We start from the raw sequence: 23,161 nt of genomic DNA, 5'->3' as shown, positions 1-23,161 counted from the left end.
TGTTGGTCCTCTAGTGATTAACCAATGCTGTAATTATTACAACACATGCATATTATACAAATGAGCCTAAATCCTTTATACTGTGTAACCATGATCTAACATTTAAGTTTAATTCCAGAAACCAGGTAGTGATAGGAATTAGAATATTAATTCAAATTATACAATTATGAATGACTTGGCATGCTTAAGTGTTCTAATATACTCAAAGTCTCTAAAACTTAGCAATATGAACTGTTTTTGCCTCAAGCACATAACCATGTGCCAAACCACATTCATTTTTTGGAGTCCATGAATCATGACTGTTCCTTCAAAATCAGCATTTTACTGTTGGCGCAGTTGATGGAAGGCCTCTGTCCAAGGCAGACCAGGACAAGTGGAGTCACTATTACACTATTACAAGCCAGGCCTCATTTATACACAATACAGAAGAAGATGCTTACCATGTCACCTTCTTCAGGGTTAACATCTTCCACTCTAGACAAAAGAGAAAAGAGGATGAGAAGCCGAACAGACAAAGCCACGAGAGGACAAGAAATCTGAAATACTAAGTGGCCAGCGACTTACTTCTCAATTCAGAAGCAAAATGAATTCTCCTCCCAAATCTTTGGGAGTTGAAGTAATTTTGCTGTGAGTGTCTTCAGGGGACGCCCTGCACACCCAGCGCATTATGGCGCCAGCTGTTCTGCTGTATCTTTCAATAATGCCAAGCTCATCTCTCCTCGGCTGCAGCCTGTTAACTTATTAATGTTTACCGCAATATATGGCTACAGGGATCAGTTCTTCATATGTGCTGAGATGGTTTAGGAAATCGGGCTCTTCACATGTTTTTATTGATCGTTTCTCTTTTAATTAGGGGCTTTGCTTACTTTTTATTCCTGGGATGAAGACGTCAGAATAAATTATATATATATATATATATAAAGAGTGATGCGGATCCCAGAGAATATTACTGTGTTCAGTTCCACGTGTAATCACATGCTTGATTAAACGCACAGTAAATTTTAAAGTGCAAGTCTAGCTTTATAGCATATATCTATAATGTATCGGCTGTAAACTCTACATTTCTGGGGGGAAATTCAGTTATTTATACAATTTATACAATACAGTTAATTATTATAAGCCATTCAGTCACACCCTTAAAGCAGTGCCCTGTAAAATGTACCCTTTTGTCTGGAAGTCTTTCTGAAAAAAAAGAATTGTACTTCCTGGTGTGTGAGTGTGCCTAGATACTGCTGTGCCTACAGACCCCTACCTGTATATCTGCAGTATGAGATCTAGGGCTCTGCTGCCTCTTACTGCTAGTGAAGGTAATTCTGGAGCGAGATTTAGTAATATCACTGCTCCCTTTGCTGGAGGCTCTGACATGAGGAACCAAAGCCCTGTCTCTATCAAGCTGGCCACCCCCCACACAGAGACACAGTGCAGAACAAGGCATGAAAAGCCAGGAATGGAGGAACATCAGTTGCATGGAGACCACAGGCAATGCTGGAGACTAGTCCTATGCCTGCCTTTTTTGGGCATAGCTTCCAGAGTTCAGTTGCCCTTTTTAAGTTCATTTAAAAGTAAAAACTTTTTTCCAAGTTTTAAATAGAATATAAGCTGGCCATACACTAGTCGATTTCCGAGTGAAAGATCTTTATTTAAAAAGGAAAGATCTTTCTTTACACCCGATAATGCCATCAGAGACTTGACAAATGTTGAGTGAAATTTTGTTTTATTTTAACATTTGATTTTAGAATGGATGGAGTTTCCCGAACAAAAACCACATTCACTGTTAGAATTTCGTTCGAGAAAAATTTTCCAGCCTGCTCCTTCAACTTTTTTCAGCACTATGGTCGAAATCGATGATCAACTAATAGAAATTTGAACGAAAGATCTTTCGTATGAAAATTATTTTAAAAAATCGACTAGTGTGGGGGGCGCATGTGTGCTGCGAGAGAACATGGACACATGTTAGCTAAGCTCTGCACCGCCTGTCCATTATGAGTCCCCACAGACATTCCTATTGCATCAGAGGCTTTACATTCTGAGGGTCCACGGTCCATGCGAGCCCAACAACTCAATTACTAGCCACGAGTCCACTTGGCAAAACTAAAAACAGCGTCCCAGATAGGAATAAAAAAACACCAACTACTGGATCCAAGATGGCACCTGCTACACCTGAAAGGGATCTTGCACGTGCGTTATCCAATGACTCGGCTAGCACGATCAATAGCCAGGCTCTCTTTCCGTCTGCTCTGCAGACAACTTCAGTGGCCCCTTCAACAGCCTTTTTGGCTAGCATCAGATTTCTGGTCCATGAAGAACATTTGGCTGCCACTAAGAAACTCTTGGCGGATCTATTAAAAGAAATACGGGACATTGCCAATTGGACGGCCATCCTGGAACACCGCATGGATGATGCTACAACCATTTTGGATGGCCATGAAACACTAGTGAAGGATTTCCAGCAGGATATTCAAGCTCTGCAAGACAAACAAGAGGATGCCGAAAACAGGGGCCTTTGATCCTTTAACCCTAATCCACCACCCATTACCTTGAAAACTAGATTTAACAACATCAACAGTAACCTTACAAAAGGTCTTAGAGGAATTTCACCATCACCTTGCAAAATTGTACTCAGATCCTACCCCCCACCTCAGTTCACATTTCATCTTTCTTAGATTCAATAACTTTTCCTTCTCTCCTGGGCCTCTTATTAAAACTTCATCAATGCTGATTTAACAGAGGAGGAAATCCATTTGACAATATGTGATCTGAAATTTGGCAAAAGAGCAGGCCCGGATGGCTTCTCTACAATTTTTTTTACAAGAAGCTGCTTGTTCCACATCTTACTGCCCTATTTAATTAATTGAAGGCCAATGGATGCCCGGGTCGGGACTTGCTCACGCATAATGTGGCCATGCTTCCTAAACTAGGTATGTTCCGATACCAGTGCCGATACTTGGCATTTTCACGAGAACTACCAGGTTCCCAGCAGTTGCAACAGGGCCCTGGCGCTCCGCATTGTCCTGAATTAATTAGGCCCTATTCACACTAAGCGACATACCTTTTGCAGGAGATCCGCGCGGTCAGGATAGCGCAATTTTCGGGGCGACGATCCAGCGACGGTAGCGCGGCCTTCACCGTCGGGCTCCATTAAGAAATAGAAAAATCACGCAAAATCCCCCGGAAAAAGGGTCCTGCTGGAGCGACGGGCGATATGGAGCTAAGACAGCTCCATTGACTAGCATTGGCCGGCGACTTCGCTTAGCGTAAATCGCTTAGTGGGAATGGGGCCTTTGTCTGTGTTGTTTTAGAAAAACTGTCACATGACACTAAATAAAAATGTATCAGTAATTGTATCTGTGAGTACGTGGGCAAGTACTTGGTCTGTAAAAAATGGTATCAGTGCATCCCTAATTTTATATACACTATATTGCCAAAAGTATTAGGACGCCTGCCTTTACACGCACTTGAACTTTTTTTTTTTGACAAAATAATTTATTGTTTTACAAGCATATAGTACAACTGTGCATGCTATTTGTGCCTAACATTGATGGCACCATGCATAGCAGTGCATTCAACATAACATTACAGCATCAATAGCCGTGGAAAAGAAAATAAAGGAAGGAACAAAAGAACAAAAAGAAAGAAAATCAAAAAACAATTCTGGTTCTACATTACAGGTGGGGGAATCATTCCCCAACAAGGCTCGCTAGGCCTTCCCACAGCCCTCCTATATACCCGCCAGGGGTTCCGGCCTCGACAGGAGATCATGGGATGGGTGAGCCAGGCAATGGGGCACCTATCTCGTCTGGACCCTCAGGTCGGACATGGTCCAGGCAGGAGCTCTCCAAACGGGACATTAGTCCCCTCTCAGGAGCGTGCATCCAGGTCTACTGCCGAGTTAGTGCATCCCAGCCAGCTATCCCAGATTTTATGGAATTTCCCCTGGACATCCCATGTTGGCATACGTGTCCTGGTATAGAGGTAGGTTGTCATTCACCAATTTTTTCCAAAAGGACAGCTCCGGCGGGGCTGGTTTTTTCCAGGGTATAGCAATAGCCTTACGAGCATAGAACAAGGTCAGGCCTACCAACATGCGTTCCGACCCGGTCGGAGCTACATCCTTCACCAGGCCCAGGAGGCACATTCTCGGCGATGGTGTCAGTGGCAATGAGGTGACCTTTGAGATATAGCCTACCGTGGAGCCCCAGTAGGACTTGATGAGGGGACATTCCCAAAAAACATGAAAAAACACACCCTCCTCACACGTACATCTCCAACAGGACGGAGAGATGGATGCATTCATTTTATGTAAACGATGAGGGGTAAAATAGGCTCTATGCAGTATCTTAAATTGCACCATTCTATCCCTTATTGCAACCAGTTGTTTAAAGAGTGCATCCCAGACCTCCTCCCAGTCTTCCTCATCCATGTCTGGGACGTCCATCCTCCACTTATTCTGTAATGTGAGCAGGCTGGAGAAATTCAGGGTTTGCAGGGTATTATAAAAACAGGAGGAGGGCTTCCTCAGTCCCTCCATCCCAGCCAGGGGCTCCAGTTGATTCTCCCAGGCGAATCCCATCCCCTGGAAATTGAGCGCTGAAGTCATGGGCGAGTTGTAAGTAGCGAAAAATAAATTTGGGGGGTATAGCATTCCTTGCGGCTAGGTCATCAAATGTGATCAGGGAAGTGGACTCCACAATATCCGAGAGGAGTTTCACACCTCGTTTTGCCCAAAAAGCGCGATCGGGGACCGTGTGGAAGTGGGGCAAGTTGGGGTTATTCCACAAAGGGGTTTTCGGGGAGATATCCAGGGCCGTCCTGGAGCACCAGGAGCTTCCCGTGCGCCATACTTTGATGGTTGTGCGCATGGAGGGGGTAAGAGGATAGGGGGCTTTAGGCCCTCTATATAAAAGGCCAGTTAGTGCCTCCACTGAGTTCAGGACTGCGGCTTCCAACATAAACCGAGGAATTGGTGACGTCGGCCGAGAGCCACCAGTGGGCCGTGACCATTTGGGTTGCTAGGAAATATTTATAGAAGTCCGGGAGCGCCAGTCCACCCTGGAGAGTGGGTCGCATTAGGGTCGTGAGTTTATACCTTGGGGGTTTAGTGCCCCACAAGAAGGAGGAGACTAATTGGTTCAGCTGATGGAAATAGGATTTTGGGATCCATATGGGACAATTACGAAAAATATATGTTAATTTGGGTAGAAGCTCCATTTTTACTAAATTGATCCTGCCTAATAGGGACAGAGGTAAATTCGCCCATGCCTTCAGTCTCTGCTTCATGTCTCCCAAAATTGGAAGTTCGATGCCAGGAAGTCCTGGGGTGAGCCAGATATCACCACCCCCAGGTATTTAAAGGATTCAACCCAGGAAAGTTGAGTAACCGTCCTGGGTGTAGACCTAGCTGCAGCGTCAATGGGGAACAATATGGATTTGTCCCAATTAACTCTCAGACCCGACACATCTGAAAATGCGTTGAGAACATCCAAGGCACCCTGCAATGAGGGTCCCGGGTCATTCAGGAACAGGAGCAGGTCGTCCGCATATAGCGCCACTCTCTCTTCCAGCCAGCCAATTCTAAGTCCCTTGATATAGGGGGATGTTCTAAGAGCTTCGGCTATGGGTTCCATGGCCAAGGCGAAGAGAGTGGGCGAGAGCGGACAGCCCTGCCGAGTACCCCTGCAGATAGGGAAGGGAGCTGACAATTTATTCCCCAGTTTGATAGAGGCCATAGGATTGTGATACAGCAATTTAATCCATCTAGTGAACTCTAAGGGGAGTCCCATTTTGTCCAGCACAGCCCATAGGTAGGACCACTCCACCGTGGCAAAGGCCTTTTCTATATCTAGAGACACCACCACCCTCGTTCCGTCGTTAAGATGGGACGTATGCAAATTTGTGAATAGGCGACGCAAATTAATGTCAGTGGATCTGCGTGGCATAAAGCCAGTTTGATCCGAGTCTATTAAACTATCCGTTAGCTGAGTAAGTCTCACACTTAAAAGCTTGGTGAGAATTTTAAAGTCACAGTTAAGTAGGGCAATAGGCCTATAAGAGGCACAGGAGGTCGGATCTCGAGGCGGCTTGTGAATCACTATTACATGGACGGTGGCATTCGGCGTGTGTTTTGTAAAATTCAATAGGAATGCCATCTGGGCCTGGTGTTTTTCCGTTGGGGAAGGAGCGTATGGCGGCTAGTACCTCAGGTTCAGTTATGGGTCTTACCAGAAAATCACGTTGGCTGTTGGACAACCATCCTAGGGCAACCGAGTCTAGCAGGGGCCGCAAGCCCGGAGGCTGGGCGTCCGTCGGAAGTGAGGAGGAATAGAGGTAGGCGTAGTATCTCCGAAATACCTCAAGGATGTCTGCTGGGGAGGTGACAGAGGCGTCCGGGCCAGAGCGCAGTTCAGCAACCATCGTCTGAGGCCGGGACGCCTGTGACAGCATACCCAGCAGCCTCCCATTTTTATCCCCATTTTCAAAGTAATTTTGTTTACGACTACCCACATCAGTCCTTGTTAGGTCCGCCAGATGCAAGCGGAGCGTGCGCCTCGCCGACATCAAGGCGTCAAAATTATCAGGAGTGGACGAGGACTCATAACGAGAGAGACACCCCTGCCTCCACCGCCTGGAGTTCCACCGTACGTGCTGAGTCCTGGGTTTTAATTGCTTTCTGCAATGACATGAAATCGCCTCTGACATAGGCCTTAAATGCATCCCATACCATAGCAGGTCCAGCAGTGGAGGCATTCAGGTTCCAATATTGCTCAACGGATGTTGGAATAGCTTCCAGAGCCAGAGGGTGAGAGATCCAGTGGGGGCCAGTCTGACCGCGTTGTCTCTTCCACCTGAGAAATCCGGGCCTCCGCTTCGCCCATGCGCGCACGGAATTTGTCCATGTCGCAGGAAACTCACATCTGCAAGTAGAGAGTCGATCTTGCTGGTGCAGGATGTAATGGCCGCTAGTATGTCAGAGCTAGATGGCGAGTGAGGCGGCGAGGCCGGGACACACGTCTGAGTGCCCACAGACATCTTGCTGCATTCAGCCAGCACAGCCAAGATGGCCGCCTCTGAGCCACCACGAGGCTTGCCTACCAACGATCGAGTCGATCTGTACTTGTTCCGCCACATGCAGAACCCTGCCGAATATCCGTGCCGACTCCGGAGGGGTAGAGCAACACCTGAACCCAGGTAAGTGGCAAAAACTCAGCGCCAGGATAGTGTCAGGATATTCTATGAAGCGGAGCTTCCCGTGCGCACGTCTACTCCGGATCACATGCTGGCCACGCCCCCCACGCACATGAACTTTAATGGCATCCCAGTCTTAGGCTGTAGGGTTTAATATTGAGTTGGCCCCCCCTTTGCCACTGTAACAGCTTCAACTCTTCTGGGAAGGCTGTCCACAAGGTTTAGGAATGTGTCTATGGGAATGTTTGACCATTATTCATTACCTTTATAAGTCTCCATGAATACATTCCCGACATGTCCCAATATATGCAAACTGTATCATTAAAAAAAACAACAACAACCGCCTGTTAATCACTAAAATGCAATCCTTGAATAGTAGTCAGTGACTTTGCCTACGCTGAGATGATGTTATCCACATCCTGAAGGCAGGAGGAATCATTCCTCCAGCCTCTTCTCCCCAGTGATCAGACTGCAACATTTTAGTGTCAAAACAGCCAAGAATTGCAGACACCAAGATTTATGTCGATCATGTCATCTCTGAACTGCCATCTCAGTCCAGGAAGTAGATAGTGACTCTGGATGATGGCTTAACAAAGATGGTGCTCTCCTTCTACGGATTAAAGCAAATGAAGGCATTGTCAGGGGAAGTGCTGTGACCTTTTTGAGAGGTAATAATTACCTGGAACTGTTTCACTGACATGTTGCTTATCATGCAGTTAGCATTCAAAATATATCTGAGGGAAGGTCCACTTTAAGCCAAGCATGGTGCTGTACAGCAGTGTGGGTAGGCAACAGAATGTGTCAGCAATACTAAGTTAAAGGCCACAGATTTACCTTAAACCTGCCACAAAAGTCAGAATCAAATAACATTTGGAGATAAGATTTATTGGGTGAGCTATCTGACCAAATAATGTCCTCCTGAATATAAAATATCAGTTTTGGATGATGCCTTTTAGTAGGTTTTGGCAATAGCTGTACTGTAAATGTGTTGTTAAAAACACACTAAGTGCCTATTCACACTTGTTTGTTTTCCTGCAGCAGAACACATGAATATGCTTTTCAAGTAAAAATTCTATTATATCCTATGTGACTGTTTCACATACAGGTGAAACTCGAATAATTAGAATATCGTGCAAAAGTAATTGCAGTAAGTGCTGCAAAACGGGCCCAAACCAAGTACTGAGTACATATGCATGCTTGTACTTTCAGAGGTCCGATATTGTTCTATGTACAATCCTTGTTTTATTGATTGCATGTAATAATCTATTTTTTTGAGGTTGTGGATTTGGGGTTCTTGGGGTTTTCATGAGCTGTAAGCCATAATCATCACAATTATGACAAATCACGGCTTGAATTATCTTGCTTTGCATGTAATGAGTCTATCTCATATATTAGTTTCACCTTTTAAGTTGCATTAGTGAAATAAATGAACTTTGCACGATATTCTAATTATTCGAGTTTCACCTGTATATGCACAGTGGTTTAGTGTGGTTTTTAAAGTGAGACTATAAGGGCCCATTCACACCTACCACATGTGCTGCAGCGCCCATAGGTGTGAATGGGCCCAGAGAAAGTGTACTATTGCCCTTTGTGCCATGGCAACCTCTATGTAGATTTAATTTATAAGAAATGCCTGTGAAAAATAAAACTGCTATAATAATACACTATATATTAGTTTTTTGCTATGCATTCGGATTAAGCTATTGTGAAGAGGATGCCACTATGTCCTAAGAAAAATGTTTCACATACTAAACAATGGGTAATTACGGCCGTAGGTAGTAAGGTATCAGGACTTGGTGTCATTCTATTTGTTTGTATGAGAGCCTCTTCATCTCCCGAACTGTCAATCTTTCAAGGCCACTATCTAATGTGTTTATCCAGCAGTGTCCATACTTGTACATTTGTGTATTTTTCAGTCAGTCTGGGCATGCTGCCAATGTTTTCACATGCTTTTAGACCTACATGTAGGTACAGGGGGCTGGCCATCTCCATCCATTTGTCAAATCCAGTGAAGGAAAGATGGGAATACAAATAGTGGACATTAATCTGGACTATATGCTGAATGCCATTCATTTTAACATTTTGTAACTTGATTTCATGGATGGTCATATTTGTGATAGTTTATTAATCTAAAGTAGGAAAGCAGCTATTTTCAGAACACCCTTAACTGTCCCTTTGATGTTGTCTTTGGATGCCTCTAACACAAGTAGCTGTGCTTTGACTTAAAGAATTACTGCAAAAGAGCAGCTATACAAAGCCGACCATTGCAACAAAAGAACATATCTGCCAGCATCAGTTATAATGCAGTAACCCATAGCAACCAATATGATTTTGGTTTACTTTAGTTAGATCAGGTAAAGAAAACCTGTCATAAGAGATAACAAGGCTGCTATTGTTGACATTCCATTGGAAGATACTGGCTGCCAGGCTGTCATACTGACACTTTGGGTGCAATTCTTTTAAAGCCACTGACTCAAAGCAAGTATAAAGAGAAGACATTCTGACTTTCATTGATTGGGCAAGTATTCTGGGTCAGTGACTCATAGCTATTGCAGCCACACAACTAGCATTCTCAGAAGGGGGCCAGCCATGGCAGCACCCTTGTTTCTCTCATGATTACTGTACTTTAAGTGATGATTTCTGGTTGCATTGGAATAATCATAGTGGACATCATCATTGCTCTTGGCATTGCCTTACCATATAAGCTGCTTTGTCTAAACAGCGTTTGACTTGTCTATTTACAAAATGTTCTACTCTATGTTTATGTGTAATATACTGTACATGGTAGCATTTTGTGTTGGTATTTGTCATATAGATATTTTCCGTAAACTGTATAACGTTAGACATAATAGCATTTAATAAAGTTAGTACTCTTGCAATGTTCGTGTTCTGGGAGTGCACTGTCTGCATGCAGTTTGCATGTTTTTTGGGGGTTTGTAAGGGTTTCCTCATGGTGCCACAGTCTCCTACCACAGTCCAAAAACACCCATCACAGTTCAAGGACTGTGAAAGTGACACACCAGCTGCTGTCAGAATATAATAGCCCAGCAGGAGATTTTTCCATCCACGCTGCTCAGTGTGGATGGAGGAATCTGTTATATTTTCTGTGTACGGCTTCCAGTTTAAACCAGGGTTCTCAAACTCAATTCATCCAGGGGCCAATGGACATTTTTTTTCTCCCATGGGGGCCACTTGTCAAATTTTAGACTTCAAAATAAAATTGAACTGTATATGATACCATTGTTAATGTCTGAGTGTGTTACTAATGTTGATATGTATTTGTGATGATTGCTTTGTATGCAATGTCAGTATATTTTTTTTATGAGTTTGTATTTGTGTACTGTCAGGAATTCTGTGAGTGATGCCGGTATGTGTGTTAATGTTTCTGTGTGTGTTGTATCAGTATGCATACTTGTGTATGTGTGTGCAGCGTCAGTATGTGTGTGGTTTTTCCTACATGTTTTAATTTTAATCAAAGAGGGCCAACAGATTCACACATTCACTCACAAGTAAACAGAAATACACACACACACACATAGAAATATGCACCCTCCCCACACACAAAGACCCCATTTACAATAAGTTAATGATCAGGTGACAAACGCTGCACATCGCATGTAATGGTATGCGACATGATTACATGCAGTTCGGAAATCAATCACTATCACTGGATGCATTGATCGATACGTCCAGGGAGAGTGATTGATTTCTAACCTCAAGTAATCATATCACATACCATTACGGTGTGCAGGTGTTTACATGCAGCGGTTGTCAATGGATAATTAACTTGAATGGGTGACAGCTTCCACCTGTAAATGCCAGATAAGGGATTCTTGCTGCAGGAAAATGCAAATTCCTCATGCAGAAATCCCTAATTGCTCCTAAACTAACATACACACAAATCCACAATAATACGCTCCCTCCATAATAGTACACTCCCCCCATAATAGTACACCCCCCCATTCCCCGTGTTCCCCACAATAATAGACTCCCGCCAGACCTCACTAATCAATCCTTTCGGCTGGCGTTCAGTGACGACAGAGATGCAGACCACGTAGCTGCTCCCGCAAGTCTGGTACGTAGTCCGTGACCGCATACCTGGCTTGTCAGCTGGCCGGTACTTTGAGACCGCTGGTTTAAACCTTTTGCTGCCACCGATATACGGCATATGGCGGAACACAACTGTTTCCAGCTGCCAATGTCAGTATGCCATTCATTGGTGGCTTTTACCATTCTGCTATAAGCTCATGGTCGCTTTAGCACCCATGAACTTATATCAGAACGGTTCCCGACGGTCCCCTTTAAATAGCTTTTCAGCCACTGATGACAGCTATTAACAAAAATTGCGGAAAGTAAGCCTGCTTGATTGTCACTTCCCCTCCCAGCCCCGCCTGCTGCATTCTCTCACTGTTGTTCTTCAGATTTGGGGCCAATAACCGCCCACTGTCTGTTATTGCCCGCCGGCTCTCTCCCCGCCGTGGTCCACCGCTCCTCTGGGGGACCCTGGACCACAGCAAATTAGAGCAGGTTTGAGAGCGGGGAGCAGAGAGGAAAACGTCAGTTCTCCGCTCTTCTCCATGTAAACAGTGAGGGGCAGAGCTGCACTCGCAGCCTTCCCCTCAGAGATGTGCTGTGCTCGCACTCCTGTATTGATTGACACTAGATTCGCAGTTTTAAGAATTAATCTACAAACTGCATTTATGAAGACATCTTAGGATGGGACAATAAATTTGGCGCAAATAAAGCCAAATATTTTACATGCAAACAGATAAGAGTAAAAATAGGCGCAAGTGCAATGATAAATTCCCCCCTATGTGTCTCCAGTTATGAATGAACAGGAAGTGCATTACATTACTTCCTGTTCATTCATGAGTTTCCTAATGGGTGGAAGCCTCAGTATACGAGCTTCTACCCATTCATAAACTGGATGATAATTAATGTTTTACTATCACCAGTTATAATCCGTTTATGACCATAAACATTTCCCCGAAGGCCTCCCCCCCCCCAACAGCAAAAAATAAATGTTTACAAAATAAAACACAATCCCCCTCCCCCAACACATAACATACAGAGGTGCGTAGCTAGAATGCATCACAGTGCTTGAGTTAAAAAAATAAATAAATAACATTAATTTAACTGTGGCAGCGCATGGCCACATGGTAGAAAAGTCACTCGCACTCCAATAAGAACTTCAGTCAATGTTCTTTATTGACAAAATAATTGTCACATTGTATAGCGACGTTTCTGAAACGACACTAAACGATGTGATAATTATTTTGTCAATAAATAACAGTGACTGAAGTTCTTATTGGAGTGCGAGTGACTTTTCTACCACATGATACTGATCTGCAGATGTATCTGCTGTCATCTCAGCACCCACCTATTATCGTCAGGAGTGCAATGGGATCTACATGAATTACTTTTGGCAAATCATTGCTGTGCATTGCGATATGCTGTGTTGTGATTAAATGTACGCCTGTATCATTTTATCACAACACAAACACCAACACAGTGCACAAAATTTTTTAACAAATCGCTTATTTAGTTTTGTGTTAATTATTTTTTTTTTACTGTTTCTTAAAAAGGCACAATTAAAAATAAGTGTTTTTTTTCTGTGCACCGATACTGATTTTAATGTGCTTTATCAATTGAATTGTGTATATTTATTGGTTTAATATTGATTTGAGAAACATTTGCGCAATTATCGCAGAACCTTCAAAGTTAGTAGCACCATCTTTTTATTCTACCGGGCCTTATATATATATATATACACACACTATATTGCCAAAAATATTGGGATGCCTGCCTTTGACCCTGCACATGAACTTTAATGGCATCCCAGTCTTAGTCCGTAGGGTTCAATATTGAGTTGACCCACCCTTTGGCGCCATAACAGCTTAAACTCTTTTGGGAAGGCTGTCCACAAGGTTTAGGAGTGTGTCTATGGGAATGTTTGACCATTCCTCCAGAAGCGCATTTGTGAGGTCAGGTACTGATGTTGGACGAGAAGGCCTGGCTCGCAGTCTCCGCTCTAATTCATCCCAAAGGTGTTCTATCGGGTTGAGGTCAGGACTCTGTTCAGGCCAGTCCAGTTCCTCCAACCCAAAACTCACTCATCCATGTCTTTATGGACCTTGCTTTGTGCGCAGTCATGTTGGAACAGGAAGGGGCCATCCCCAAACTGTTCCCACAAAGTTGGGAGCATGAAATTGTCCAAAATGTCTTGGTATGCTGATGCCTTAAGAGTTCTATTCACTGGAACTAAGGGGCAAAGCCCAACCCCTGAACAACAACCCCACACCATAATCCCCCCTCCACCAAACTTTACACTTGGCACAATGCAGTCAGACAAGTACCGTTCTCCTGGCAACCGCCAAACCCAGACACGTCCTTTGGATTGCCAGACAGAGAAGCGTGATTCGTCACTCAAGAGAACACGTCTCCATTTCTTTAGAGTCCAGTGGCGGCGTGCTTTACACCCCTGCATCTGACGCTTTGCATTGCACTTGGTGATGTAAGGCTTGGATGCAGCTGCTCGGCCATGGAAACCCATTGCATGAAGCTCACTACGCACTGTTGTTGTGCCAATCTGAAGGCCACACGAAGTTTGGAGTTCTGTAGCTATTGACTCTGCAGACAGTTGGTGACTTCTGCACACTGTGCGCTTCAGCATGCTCTAACCACGCTCTGTCATTTTACGTGGCCTACCACTTCGTGGTCGAGTTGCTGTTGTTCACAGTTGCTTCCACTTTGTTATAAAACCACTAACAGTTGGCCGTGGCATATTTAAGGAGATTTCACAGATGGACTTATTGCACAGGTGGCAACCTATCACGGTACCACGCTTGAATTCACTGAGCTCCTGAGAGCGACCCATTCTTTCACAAATGTTTGTAGAAGCAGTCTGCATGCCTAGGTGCTTGATATTATACACTTGTGGCCAGGGAGGTGATTTGAACACCTGAATCCAATGATTTGGAGGGGTGTCCCAATACTTTTGGCAATATATTGTATGTCCAAGTTTGGGAACCCGGATAGTTTACAGAGTCAGGGGCCGCTATGCCTTTTTGTGTTAACTAGATTGTTTGCTGTGGAATATTTGCATTGTAAATTTCTGCGTAGACTCAAGATTAAATGAAGATGCGACTTACTGTCTGAGAACCAACTGGAGTTGCTGCACACGGAGAAGGGCCTCATCTCGTTCTTCGTTTGCCAGTCTGAGTCTAGCCATAATAGCCTCATCCCGCTCACGCTGAGCACAGTATACTTCTTCCACAAGTGCTGGGAAGGGACAGAAGGGCATGAACTGAACTAATGTTTTGCAGTTGACAGAAGCACAATTAAAAGTACAGAAGGGTACATGAACAAAGTAAATGCATACCAAATTAAATCAAGGATAAATTTTGATTCCAAGACAGTACTTCTCACCTTGGTTGTAGAGGACTGGTCAACCAGTTTATCACATGCGTACTGATGCCAAGCTGGTTGTTAAAGATCCTTCTGCCTGATGATCAAATACAATATCCTCTATCCCTGGATGAAAATGGTGAGCTCTGAAGCCAAGCAAACTGCAAGCATGCCTACTGCAAAGCTCAACTAGTTGGTCACCCCTAATGTGGCTGTCCCAAGCAGTGACATGAAAGTTCACAGGATTGTGCCACAGCTCACGCATTAGATCTGCCAGAGAACCTGAACTATGGAAATTGTGCCCAAAAATGGCAAGCAGAGGGCAAAGGACAAGTCACCAGTACTGCCTATGGTTTCCCTGCAGGTGATCTTTCCCCCCTTACTGACCTACCATGCATTGTTTCGCACTGTCTTTGTGGAGACGGTTATCTTGGTAGAGAAGAATTTATTCCTAATTTTAAGAGCTGCCAACATAATAACTGGTAGGGTAATGATCAAGAAACAGCAGAAGTGGAGGACGCACAGATACAGAAGTAGGGAGATCCTTGCGCTGCAGCAAGAACAGTGAGCAGCACAGTAGTGACATAGCTAAATCTTCCGCCATATCTCATGAGATTAGTAGACATACAGCTATCAGACTGTAGACACAAAAGTGCCTAGGCACAGGTAGTGCTCTGTTATTTTTCAGGAGGAATTTCAAATTAAAGATATTTTTCAGGGTACTGCTTAGGCACAATCACATTTCTAGATGTTGCCTATAAAATAACAAATCTTCACTTTTTCAGTTCAGGTCCACTTGATAGTGCCTGCATATTTTGGTCAGAATGGTATTCCATCACCTAGGGAGCAGGACATCTCAGTTGATAACCAGAGAACAAATTCCTTGGCAACAAGACCAACTTCAACAACTACCACTATTAAAAACTGTTTGATCGTTGAAATGAAACTGTAAAAGTAACGTTTTCAAACAAAGCTTTTTTATTTTTATTAGGATAGGGTTGGAAATGGTTTGATCCAATCCCCTAATATTATGTTTGTAGTCTGTGACCCCAACAGAAAAATTTCCCTTCACCCCCAAGCCTGCTGTGACAGCCAGGCCTCAGCTGTGAGCTGAACTTCCGTGTTCCTCTCTCTGGAGTGTATTTTCCATATGTTCCTATGAATAACCTACTGGGGGCTAGTAGCACTGCCATTAGGAAACAGACATTTTGGTTGTGCCTCATTAATACATTAGACCCAAGCTAGTACAAATGCCAATACAATCAAGCTAATTAGAATAATGCAAACAGAAGTGCATCATCCGAGATTTCTTTTTCTTTCTTTGACTTGCAGTAGATTTCAATATTTACACAGTGAAGGTTCAGAGCAGTTACATTACATTCACAAATATTATCACCCGCTGTGTAAGCCATAGAGGAAAATCCTCCCTCCGTTGATGTGGAAGAGAAGATGTTTAAAAATGGAAGTATCCAAATAAAACGGTAAACAAGCTTATCAAATATCTGGTAATTCTTAGTCAAATGAGACACACCGCCGAACATTTATTTATTTTTTTGGCAAATATTACGACTTTGTTTAGGGACCTAATTGTTATATGATGCAAGTAGAAAGCAAATGTTGTAAGTGGGGTAGGGACACGGTAGGAAGCGAATGTGTAAACTTGCTGCACGTGTAGTTGCCCAGCTGCTGTCCTGTACATAGAAGCTATCTGGGTTTTGTTTTCTTTTACTACAATGCTTAAAGCAGAGCTCCAGGCACACAGAAAAAAATGCTTGCATCCAAAAACCATTAATGCCCAACTGAAGCTTTACATTGTCACAGAGGTCAGGTACACTTCAAAGTCAGATCAGGTTGGCTTAATAGTAAAGAATTTGTCATTTTTTAAACCTTTAAAAAAATATATATATTTCTAACGTGTGAATGCTTTAACTCTGTATCAAACTGCCCTGTGCTGGCAGGACGTTGGAGATGCTGATGTTGCTTTCATGGTGAGGAACTCCAATGGTCTGACAAACACCCTTTACATTGCTACAATCAACAGCGCTGCTCAGGGAGCGTTGTTGATTGGAGAAGAGTCATTATGACTGTGTGGTGCTATCTGGACCAATAAAGAACCAGACACACTGCACTGTGTGAGAGCAGTAGTCCAAAACTCCACAGGGCAGTCTGCCACAGTGACAAAGCACTTTCACAAAAAACTGACATATTCTTTACTTTGAAGCCATTCTGATTGCATCCCACTATCCCATTAAATAGGTTTAACTGCTCACGAGATTGAAACTGTCAGGTACACTAAAACATATTGTCGGCATTGACTTGTGGACAGTTGGAAAAGTAGTGCCCTTTATTATTTGTTCATCTGGAAATAAAAGACATCTCTGCTGCACAAAAGATTTACTATAGTGTCCACTATAGTATTTGCAGGCACTTTTCAGTGCATGCTCTTAAGCTGACCATACACTGTAATATATTCTTCATTCAATACGCAGGCTAAATGAAGAACATATTAGATTCCTCCATCAATGCTTTCCTGCTGTTTGCATTGTATTCTGATTGCGGCCGCTGGCCACTGTGAGAATACTTAACAGAGTCGGCAGCTTATTGGCTGCCGCCTCTGTGCGTTCGAAGGTTTTCCAAACAGTTCATTGGATCAGCTGATTCTTGATGATATTTGTATAGTGTATGGCCAGCTTTAGGCAATAAACATAGTTTGAAAATGATACAGACAGGCCCACAATATATTGTATGCATAATAACTGAAATTATTCTTAAGTCCCATAATCGTATACACACCAGAAAGCAGACTGGAAATAAGACTTGTGTGTAAGGTAGGTCAATCAACGGATGCTAAATCAAGAGGTTGCATAAAGTAATCTGGCAAACGGGATAGTGGGCAATGTGAAAGGGCACAGGAAAGCTGCCAGTGTGGGGATGCATACTGTCAAATAAGTAGGCTTAATGCAAAGAGTACACCGAAAGCCTCAGTGCTGCATGCTCTGAATAGTAGTCTGACTATTTCGTCTGACTGGTAGAAGAATCACTAGTTAGCCAAACAGAATTACAAATATTTTGTCAGGTTAATTACATTTATAATGCCAATGTATATATGCATTTCAGCTGTGTATTTCGATGTTTGCATAATGTTCTGATTTAAAGCTGAACTGAAGGCATTAAAACTTTCATTTACATAAACTCATCAACAGCTACAAAGCATATAAATCCACTTTATGTGTACTAAATGCCTTCAGAAACCCAGTTTTTACCTTGTAAAAGTAGCAATTACATCATCACTGTGCTGTACATAGCCTGTGCAGACAGCAGAGTTGTGGGTGGGGCCCAGAAGTTAGGACCACACTTCACAGAGGTGCCTTGATGGGCGGTGTGGCTTCTACATATTTTTGGCCAAAGGTTTGTGCAACTAAAACCTCTGCTTTTAACGCATACTGTTAACAGGGTAATTTGTTTTCTTGCAGGCTAGCTGGCAGGTGTGCTGGGGATTTTTTTGTGTTTTGTATTGTTGTAAGCCTTCCCATGTGCACTCTGCTACAGAGGCTGGTTATAAATATATGCGGTTACCATCTTTTTCTAGTTTTTCTTTCTTTTTCCCAGAAGGCTCCACCCACTACTGACTACCTGCAGAAAACTACAGGAGGGAACGGATACAAGACCAGTCACCCCTCACAAGGAGAGAGAGTTGCAGTGACCAGTCTTTATTACACAAGGGCTAGGTAAAACCATCTTGCTCAGGCATTCTTCCAGTGCACTAAGCAGAATTTACATTTGCTACCTTTTGATATGTTATTTCTACTATAGACTGTGGATAAATGTAGCTATTGATAGGACACAGATCCCAATTAGGGCGGTGCTACCTGACTGGTTGTTCTCTGCTGTTCTTCTTACCTCACTGCAAGTCAACCAGACAGGATGTGCCCGATTAAAAACGAACAATGCAGTCTGTAATGAGGCGAAACACCCACAATTCTCTTTGCAGCCAGAGACCATGTGACTTAGACTTCTTAGGACTTTTTTTTAATAATGGAAAGATATTTTTTTTCTTTACTCAAAATAAGTCAGGGCTACATAGGTGATGGTAATCTCTTGGTATGAAAATTTAAACCTTTGTTGACAATTCTCACATTAGCAGCAGCAGCATTCGGGGGCCTTTCGTTGTCTGTTTTTCTATATTGGATGCCCAATATAAGTCTATGGGCAGCCGTGTACTCGGTTACCCCCGCCTCTGGTCAGGACTGGAAAACAAATGGATCAGAGATCTGTTTAGTGGGACCTGATTGTTTCGGATCAGGGTTAAAGGGTACTTAAACCCTTGCAGATTGTTGCATATATCTACTGCTAGCAAGCAGTAGATATATGCAAAAACATAAAAAAGTTACCAAAGAAGTTTAAACTTACCTGTTTCTCGCGCGCTCCCATCCGAAGATCTGTAGATTCTTGGGGGGCCGCAAAGGATAATGGGGCGGGTGCATGCACAGTACAGATCTGCGGCCGGGAGACGAGGAGAAACAGCTGGTAAGTCAATGCAGGCAGCCAAGCAGACTCTGTGGGACACATAAGAAGCAGCAGTCAGCGCTGGATCAGAGTCAGGCACCAGCGCTGGAGGGACTGGTGAAAACTACAGGAAAGAAGATGATGATCGGATCAAGAAGCATCATTTAAGGTAAGTGCATACACCAGCATTGGGGGGGGGGTCATTTTTTGACTTTTGACATGGGGTTCAGTAATTGCAGTCATTTCAGAAAACTGTACGGAAACGAATGTCACAGCCGCTCCGTACTGCTGTGATCATGAGGGGATCCATGCCTAACATTAGCTGGTATTGCTGATTTATGTGAAGTGTACATTTTTATGTCAGGTCCTACTTAATCCCAAAATATAGTGCTGACTACTACACTAAATATTTTCTGTGGGAGTTTTTATTTTATAATTTATTTCCAGTATAGTTCCAACATAACAAATAATGCTAAAGTGGCAGGATAGGTTAACCTAAACGGAAAAAAACAAAAATAAATGTTTGAGACCACACTAATACAAGGAATAATTGAATTGGGAGAAGCAAATTATGTAGCTAGACTTTTTAATGACAAGAGAAACAGGTTTTTATCTATTCTTTCAGATCAGTGAAAGATGGCTTTGTAGAGAAGGTTAATAAGAAATGTGTCTGCAAAAGTCAAACAGAATTAAATGCTCTAATCTGATTAATATTCCAAAGAGCTTCTCATGTGGCTCATAATCTTCGTTCTTCATCCTTATGGGGTTAATCCCAGGCAGAATCCTGGGCGAGAGGAAGAAAAATAAGGGAAGGCAGCGAGAAAAGGGAAGAATGGAAACTAGAGAATGAACACAATGAATGGGACTGTGCAGTATTGAAAAGGAATAAAAGAATCAACAGAGATGCAAAATGGAAATGAAAACATGGGAAAAATAAGAAATATGAAAACATAATAAATATGAAAGTTGGGGAGTTATATAACAAGTTTACAACCAAGGAATATAGTCATAATGATCACAAGTGGCAACTATGCATTGTTCAATGCAGTGGCGGACCTAAGGCTGGGCACACCCCTTACAACCATCGCAAGACTTTTGTCTTGCGATGGTTGTAAGGTAATTAAAAAAACGTACGATCTGCCTATCTTGGACAGCCAGATCGTACTAGCGATGATCGCAAGCGGGGCGGGCTTCCGATGACCGCAATGCTGAACGGGCAGTGTGCGCTTGCGCACACCGGCCCGTGCGGCTTTTATCTTGCAAACATGCCACAAACCAGACGAACATCGTACGATGTTCGGCTGGTTTTCGAACATGTTCCTACGGTAAAAGTCAAGCGATCTTACAGTAGCAGAGGTCTCACAGCTCCCACACACCTTCCGATAATCGTACGATCGCAGGATTTCCCGCGATTATCGTACGATTATCGTAAGGTGTGTGGGCACCTTAAGGAACAAAGGCCCCCGATGCAAGATTTTTTTCTCAGGGCAACCCCCCCTCCCCCTCACAGAAGCTTGTCACACTGGCAGTAGGTCTGCCCCTGGCCCCTACTAAGGACGTGGCCGGGAGTTGGAGCAGGAACTCATCAGATCCGCCCCTCTGCTGAGAAGCCCATTGGATGTGCAGGGCCCCCCACAGCTTCAGTCCCTGGTGCAGCCGGTGTGGCTGCACCAGCAGTAGTTCCACTCCTGGTTCAATGGGTTAACAGACCCTTACCAAACACCATTTTGACTGTAATTTGTAATATTGTAATCAAAAGGAAGCCTGCAGACATATTGCTGCAACACTGGTTGGTAAAAAGCCTAAATATAAACTCCACTGACTTAGGTAGATATCATTCCCTTTTACAAAATAACTGAATAAAGAAAAATTATTCATGCTGCTTTGAATTTCTGTACCCCCTGGTGCTCAACCAATAGTCAGATAATTGCATGTTATCCTTTGGTGCTTGCCATATGGCCCTTAGATCCCAGCAGTCAAAAATGGAAATGTTGATTTTACAGGGGGTATGATGGCTGTGATTTTTTTGGCTATACAGGTATTCCTCACTTAGCGACCGAGTTCCGTTCCTACGACCAGGTCGTTAAACTAATTGATCGTTAAGTGAGGAACTCTATACAGTACTGTACTGCATTAGTACAGTACTGTATAGCATTGCAGATGTACAGTACCGAACAGTGTACTGTACATCGGGCAATGAAAATACTTACCGGGACCCGCAGTGAAGATCGGAGGACATCACTTCCGCCGGCGACACGTGACGCGCAAGGTCGGAGGTCGATCGGCGGTCCGTCGTAAGTGCGAGTGGTCGCAAAGCAGGTAAGTCGGTAACCGAGGAATGTCTGTACTTCTCTTTTGGGTGACGGGAGTACATTTACTAACGTACTCCTCTGGCCCAAAGTCAGCATATAGCGGACTAATGTCTGTTATGAGCTTACAGCCATAACTTCCTGTTGGGAAGGATATCGGCAACGTTGTTGGGATCCACCCCAACTGCCTAAATGACAGCTGGCTCTGACTCTCTAGAGAGGCCCACCCCTCCCGTTAGTGAGCGCTAAAGGAACAGAGAGGGGGAATCCCTGCATGAAGCACTGACAGTCACTGCTCTCCGCAGGGTGTAGAGACCATCAGCATAGCAATCTTTATTACATGATTTCTCAGCTCTCTGTATAGAGCCAGTGTGTGGCAACTGCAGTGACCCTAACCGGCTCCAAGCAGCGGGGGGAGAATATGTTTTACTCTCTGTGCACGTCTCCTTTAATATACTCACATGTTCAGCAAATTCAAAGTTCTGCTCTGATCTGCCAACTTGTTGTCTGCCGACACACACCTGGCTCCACACAATCTTCCTCTCTTCTGTCATTGGAAGCCAGCTGTCCCATCCACATTCTTGCAGCCAGCCCCCCATGACATGCCACCAAGATGTGCCTCCTCAGCAGATGCCACCTGGGATATGTGACATGAATATCCAAGGAAGCTTCAGGAGCAAGCTTACATTACTAATGCCCAGACGAGAATGGAAGGAGGGGGTGGGCTGGAAGGTACACACACAGGGAAAAAAAAAGGAAAAAAAAGACCACTTTTTTAAACTGTGGAGGTTGAGGAATACACCACATTGCAATGCAGTTTTTATGAGTGAAGGTCCGCTTTAATTTTTAGCGAAGACCACATTTTACACTGATCATTAGATCCATAGGAAGCCTAATGTCATCCAAAGCTTCACTATTCCAGTAAAAGTTGACCTTGGCTTGACCCTAAGCCTTCTATTGGTCCTTGAGGCTGTCCATTTCATTAAAGGGCCAACAGGGGGGTAAAGTAAACAGAAGTTAACAGAAGTCTGTTGCAGCAAAAGTTGAGGTTTGCATACACCTTCTCCAACTTTTTTCCTTAAGGTGACCTCTGCTTATGAATTGCACTGTATGTGCAAATGTTTAAGCACTACTTCTTAATATGCCTTCACGCAGTAGCATTTATGCTACTTATATTTATCCTATACTTTATATGTATCCTACTCTGAGCGGTTATGTTAGTAGTAACATCAACTAGTATACCAGCAGCAATAATCCAGCATAGAGCTGTGCCTATAACCTCAACTTTCAAAGTACCCTTGTCAAATTCAAGGAGCAAAGGAAAAAAAAAAGAAACATCTTTAAGTCAGGACGTAATAATACTTCAGCCTTCAGGAATATACACAAAGGGCAGCAGGGAATGGGAAGCTCCCCCAAAACCTCCCCCCCTTGAGGCACTTGGATATCATGTGGCCAGCACTACACAAAAGTAACATCAGGTAGAGTTTTTTGTTTAAATGCCTGTAATGTTATGAAAGAAACCAAAGTAACTTATTCTATATAATATGCACCCTCAGAAACCAGTTTCTACCTTCAGAGTGCTTGCCCATCAATGTGTTGCTGGAGTCCCTTGATAAACCTGATCTTCTGGTCATGGGGTGCACATACCTCCTTGCCTCCCACAGTTCAGTGCCCAGTGCTTGAGAGACCTATTGCTGTGAAGGGGCAGGAATAGCCCATTGCGAATATCGACTAGTCTGCATTTGTAAAAGGTCTTG

The 23,161-nt window shown here is 43.6% G+C and overlaps 1 protein-coding gene across 1 annotated transcript in view; it reads right to left on the bottom strand.

Annotated features, from left to right (window-relative positions):
* MIPOL1 (mirror-image polydactyly 1) overlaps window positions 1-23,161 on the bottom strand; it is a 288,139-nt gene that overhangs the window by 218,509 nt on the left and 46,469 nt on the right. Inside the window, exons 4-5 of the mRNA XM_018564483.1 lie at window positions 14,334-14,463; window positions 441-474 (exon numbers count right to left, since the gene is read on the bottom strand). Of these exons, the coding sequence (XP_018419985.1) occupies window positions 441-474; window positions 14,334-14,463 (164 nt within the window). The remainder of the gene's footprint in view (window positions 1-440; window positions 475-14,333; window positions 14,464-23,161) is intronic.

This window comes from Nanorana parkeri, unplaced genomic scaffold (genome assembly GCF_000935625.1).
Source record: "Nanorana parkeri isolate BGI_ZX_2015 unplaced genomic scaffold, ASM93562v1 scaffold755, whole genome shotgun sequence".
Lineage (NCBI taxonomy): Eukaryota > Metazoa > Chordata > Amphibia > Anura > Dicroglossidae > Nanorana > Nanorana parkeri.
Note: the sequence above shows the minus strand (reverse complement) of the source record. Positions and strands in the feature narration are given on the sequence as shown.